The sequence below is a fragment of the Geospiza fortis genome, unplaced genomic scaffold (assembly GCF_000277835.1).
Source record: "Geospiza fortis unplaced genomic scaffold, GeoFor_1.0 scaffold23, whole genome shotgun sequence".
Classification (NCBI taxonomy): domain Eukaryota; kingdom Metazoa; phylum Chordata; class Aves; order Passeriformes; family Thraupidae; genus Geospiza; species Geospiza fortis.
In genome coordinates this window covers 9,469,649-9,475,382 of record NW_005054303.1, presented here as the reverse complement: position 1 = coordinate 9,475,382, position 5,734 = coordinate 9,469,649, and the positions used below count along the sequence as shown (strand labels likewise).

Sequence of the window (5,734 nt, the reverse complement as noted above, 5' to 3'; positions counted from 1 at the left end):
GGGGAGCCGCGCTGCCCCGCGGGGCGGCCCACCGGGGCGCGGGGGGCATGGCCGCGGCAGGGTCCGCCAGACGGGGGACGCTGCTGGGGTTCCTCCCCTCTCCCCGCAGCCTTGCGCTCTCCCTGTGCCCGCCGTCCCCGCCCAGGCCGTCCCGCCCATCCTCCGGGATCATTCGGCGAGGACTGTCCCCGTCTCTGTGCCCGTTCCCTGGGGGCGACCTGCAGCGCGATCGGCGCTCGCTTCGCTGCGGGCCCTCCCACTTTCGGCGGGGAGCACTCTTCGGAACACAACTCGAAATTGTTCTTACATCCCTCTTAGTGACTGTGTGGCATCAAAGTTCTTCCAAAAGTCCAAGTTCCAAGTCAGAATTGGGATCAGGAGAGAAGGGAAAGTCTTCAGCAAAACACATGCTCCTTGCTTAACACATGAAATAATGGTTTTCTTGTGATCTGCTTCATGGCCCCCAACATTCCCTTTGAGGAAAACCAACACGGTTTTGCCCGACTGTAACTTGCTCGCGTGTGTGGAGTTGCAGCCCCAGAGGTCACCCAAAGTCAAAGGGGACCCTCGTGCGGGCAGGTGCACCCGTGCTGGTTTGGTGCACCTGGAACGAAGCAATGTGTTTGGGGTTTGCAGCTTCTAACAGTTCTTATTTATTTATTTCCAAATGTTTACATCCATGCAGGACCTGTGTATGCTAACCTGGGTTTAGCTTCTGATTTATATATTCACTGTCCTACTTTATTTGGTTACTTTAAAGCTTGCTATTTAAAACCCACCCACGTATTCATTTTCTGACTGTTTGGTGGCTTCAGAATTCAAATTAACGATGTGCAATGTTTTGTCAAATGACCTGTGGGCATGAATGCCAGCACAAATGTCTGAATAGCTACAATGCAAATGTGTAAATGCTCCCGAAATTCAGCTCTGAAACTCAGCTCCAGAGACAGAGCTGCGAGTTGCTGCTCACAATCTGGTGAGGTATGTGGTGAAAAGAATGGAAGTAATTCTGGTCCAATTGGTAGTATTATTAAACTGGCCAAAGTTGGGTTCTGTGAAGTTTGACTCCATATAAATCATGGATTGATTGAGGAATGATAGCTGAAAAGGGGGTTTTCCTAAAGGTGAGCCTATTTGTTTGTATTGTGTATTACCATTATTAATTCAGTCCAGTTTCTAGAGGGTACCCCTACCAATGGTAAGTGTAATTGTTGTACCTTTTCAAAGTGAGCTGCTGAAGGTTACTTGATTTGTGCAAAAACCAATAATAGGGTTATGAAGAAAATTCCCAGGGGAGGGAGGTCTTGGGCTGTATGTCCCTTCCAAAGATGCCAGGTAGATTTTACCAAAATACCCCAAGTGGCAAGGTTTAAGTATCTTCTGGTAATAGTATGTTAGCTAACAGGGTGGCCAGAAGCATTTCCAACTGTTTCAGCAACTTCAGGATTAGTATTAAAGTATTTTTGGAACAAATAATTCCAAGATACGGGATTGTGGAAGCAATAGACTCAGATAGGGGAACTCATTTTACAGGAAAGATCCTTCAAGGGGTGATGACTGCTTTAGGAATACAATGGATCCTCCATATCCCCTGGCACCCCCAGAGCTTGGGCTGGGTTGAAACAATGAATGGAGAAATAAAGGAACACCTTTTGAAGCTGGTGATAGATACTAAGATGCCATGGGTACAGCTCTTGCCCCTGGCTTTGGCAAGTATAAGGGCCAGACCCAGAGGAGATAGTCAGTTATCTCCCTTTGAATTCATGTTGGAATTCCTTACCCTTGTCATTCTCAACCTAGTGTGGGGATGGAAATAAGTGATGTATATTTAAAGCAATATGTGGCCAGGATACTGTCTGCTCTGTTCTGGCAGCTGCTGAAGCTGGGCACTCTCTGGATAAGAAGAGATGGGAAAGCAAACCAGGCATTGCTACATGTTCCTGTAGTGCCAAGAGCGAAGTTTAAATGTATGTTGAACCCCAGGCTATGGTTTCTGAAAGGTTGGGTTTTTTGTTGTTGAATTTGGAATATGTCATTTCTCTAGAGTAGAACTTCATAAAGTCATACTTGGAAGTGCAGAACACTTGTCTTAGAATCATGGGGATTGGTAAAGTTCTCCTAAACCTTTGATTTTTCAAGTCATGTTTGGGTCATGTTTGCAGCCTGGAATTTCTTCAGTTTTGAGGGAATTTGAGGTTGAAGTTCTTGCTTTATAAGTGCTTTAATTTAAATGCTTCTGCAGGGCTGACAGGCATTATCACCTATGGTGTGATCTTGGTAATTATGGATAGCAACAGGGCATCATTGTTAGGGCTTGGTGCTAAATGAAACTGCTTTGATTAGTTGTAAATCCCTAAGATTTTTACAGTATTTTGAGCTGAATTTTCATCTTTATCGGTTGAAGTGCCCACGTAGGGGATCAGCAGAGGAAATTGAGTTGGGACTAATAGTTAACAATTTACCGTACATCATGGATTTTCGGTCAAGTGATAAAAGGCTGGCAGGAAATGAGAAATTGATATCTCAACTAAGAGTAAACATGTGTTAAGTGTAGCTTTTACAAGATTGTTTGATAAATTATAAATTGGTTTAGGCAGAGCACAATCTGTACTGACATATTTTGGTTAGTTTGAAGCTGTTAACACCAACGCTTGAAATAAGTTTATACATCTGGAGGCAGATCTGTGGCCGATGTAAATTGTCATAGTGCTAATGATGTTAATTGGGTTCCAGCACTTTATGCTGATGGAAGTCTGCCTTAGTGTCTGTAATAAAGTGTTTTGTATTCTTGGAATGTGAGTCTGAGAAGCAGCTGGAATTATCTTGGAAGGTAACTAGATTTTTGTTGGGGAGGACTTTAAGCAAATGAATTTTTTCAAGCTTAGTTGGTAGTTAGGTTTGAGATGAAGCGTGGAAGTTACCTTGTTACTTTTTGAGAGATGTTGGAAGTTTTGGGCCTAAATCGTGTCCTCATTCTTCAAAAGCTTTTGTAAATGCTTCACTTTGGGCGTGATTTCCATGATAACAGTAATACTGCTCACGTCACAGTCAGCGTGTGCAGCCTTGGATGCTGAAAAGCATGTGGGAATGTTTATGCAGTGCTTTAAAGATCTCCTGTCTAGAGAGCAAGAAATTGTTTTGTTTTAGGTAATCTAAAAAAGCTTCTAAAGCTTAGTGGTAGAGGATTTGCCCAGCAGCACCGTCTGTGTTTGCTGAGGTGAAGCCAGACAAGCCCAGCAGCCTTGCTGCGCTGCATTTCCTAAATCCATGTGAGGGTTTGGCATAACTGTGTTACTTTCTGTTGCAGATCCGTGTTTGTACATTCCCCGTTTTGCACACATGCTGGAGTTCGGGGATAAGAACCACGAGGTGTCCATGACGGCTCTGAGGCTGCTGCAGAGGATGAAGAGGGACTGGATGCACACGGGGCGCCGGCCCTCGGGGCTCTGCGGGGCGGGTACGTCCGAGCCTGGCCGTGTCCCTTCCCCGTTCTCACTGCTGATATCCACCTCCGAGGGGTTTTGTTCCGTCAGGCATCTACAGATTATATAGGTCTTCATGGAAATAGTTTCTGAAACTAGAACTTCATTTTTGCCCTTTTTCCTGCAGTACTTGCTCAGACCCTTTGTAGCGTACAGTTGGAATTTTTTTTTTTAAGCTCCTTTCTGGTGCTTTTCTTGCCCCCACTCTGCAGGCTCTAGCTGCTAAAAGGTTTTTTTGTCAGCTAAAATGACACCATTAGTAAAAGCACTTTGATTTGTGTCTTTACACAGAGTCTTATGCAAGAAGTGCCCTCTTTGACCTGTTTTGTGGAACTATTTTTTTCTCTTTCTTCATCTTTTTCCAAGATCCATCGCTGTCATGATGCTTGCATAAAACCTATGGGTTTGGGAGGGCCAGGTTAAAAGACAGTAGCCAGTGGGGTCAGAATAATGAAGAGTGTAGGTAGTCACAGAGTTCATGTATGTGCATTATTTTATTTGAAAAATCTTACATGTTTATGCATGAATGAGAAGTAATGCTCAAACCTTTGAGAACCTAGGACTATGCAATTTTTTGACATTTCTAGCCCCTTTTTGTTAATAGTATTTGATTGTTGCACATTGCTAAAAATTTGAATATAGGCTATGGGAGAGCAGTCTGCTCTTTGATGTGCTACATGGGGTGTATCCACACGAGCAAGTAATTTAATTCTACAGACATGGATCAATAGATGAAGCAGGTGGTGCTGAGCCCCCTCCATCCATCCATGCAATATGCAGCTCACGTGTTGGACTGTGGACTGGGTTTAGTTTGGTTCCCTGGCTTAAAATTAAGTCTGTGCCACACATAGCTCAAATGACCAATTGTTAGTTCAGCCCTGATGCTCCTGTTAGGAGCACTTTAAACACATACCAGAAGTGAAGCTCTGGTTTAGTTTCCTCTATAAAAAAGCACTTTTTTATTCTTAAAACTGCTCTGTGCAGTGAGCAACTGTATGATGAGTGGGGGTGGTCTTCAAAACAGAGCTGGTGCTCTGAATCAAGATACCATGTAAATGCAACTGGTTATCTGGCATTTAGAGGGTCTTGCAGGAGAGCACTTGGGCACCAGCAAGACAGGGATAGTAGTGGCAGCAATGAGGAGACCAGCTTAGGCACATTCAGTGTTTCTCTGGAGATCTCTTTATTCGGGACAGAATTCAATGAGTCCTGCTAAAAAGATGGTAGCTGAAAATAAGTGATCATTGAAATATTCTTGTGCTGTAGATAATCATAGTTTCCCAAATGTTAAAGTGCAGAAATTTTCAGGGTGCAACTTGCACTCAGCTTAATGGGTAGAAAGCAAAGTTTGTGAAGTCAGGTCCATCACCAGTATTCCAGGACACAGCTGAGCATAGGCATTTACAGCTCCTTAGCTGAAGGCAGGGACAAAGAGAGGCTATAGTTAGTTACCTGTTTCCTGCTTTTCTCCAGGAAATTTCCCTATGTTTGATATTAACTTTCCCTGCTTGTTCTCTAGCTCTGCTAGTGGCAGCAAGAATGCATGATTTCCGACGGACTGTTAAAGAGGTCATCAGGGTGGTGAAGGTTTGTGAGTCCACATTAAGGAAAAGGTCAGTGCAGTTTTACTGCTTTTATCTTTGGTTTACAGTACTGAACAGTGATATAGTCTAAAATAAATGGATATTGGAGAAAACCAGGTTATTTTTGTAAGTGCCATGAATCAAAGAAGTGTATGTTTTAGCTCATTTTAAAGTACTAACACCTTGCCTCTTATGTAAGGCCTCAAATGCTGAGCAGAGATGGTAAGGAGTGCTCTGCCTATTTAACGGGTGAAGACTTGAAGGCAAAATAATGCTGTGTCAGTAATATTAACAGTATTGTCATGTCCTCAGAAAAAATAATTTATTGATTCTCAAAACTGACAGTCTACTGTGAGGTTTTTTTTTTTCATTAATCCAGAAGCCAAGTGATGAGAAGTCTTGTCTTTAAGCAGTTACTGAACAGAACTTTTCAAAATATTTTGCTGAAGTGTTCAGTTTTGGTAGTGTTGCACTGCTAATAAATAGAAGACAGCACAGTGAATCTAATTATAAGTTCAGTGAAGGATCCCCTGAAAAATGGGAATTTTCCAAGTACCTTTTGTGTGTTTATTTTTTTAAATATCAAGTAGTATTTTCCATGTTTAATGATGCAAGCAGATAGCCAGTTTCTGTCATTTTACTTTTGAAAAGTTGTAACATACTCTTTCC

General features: G+C 42.8%; 1 protein-coding gene across 1 annotated transcript in view; it reads left to right on the top strand.

The window, feature by feature from the left end:
* Positions 1-5,734, top strand: part of BRF1 (BRF1 RNA polymerase III transcription initiation factor subunit) — a 172,412-nt gene that overhangs the window by 83,022 nt on the left and 83,656 nt on the right. Inside the window, exons 6-7 of the mRNA XM_005417931.3 lie at positions 3,306-3,457; positions 5,002-5,095. Coding sequence (XP_005417988.1) covers positions 3,306-3,457; positions 5,002-5,095 — 246 coding nt within the window. The remainder of the gene's footprint in view (positions 1-3,305; positions 3,458-5,001; positions 5,096-5,734) is intronic.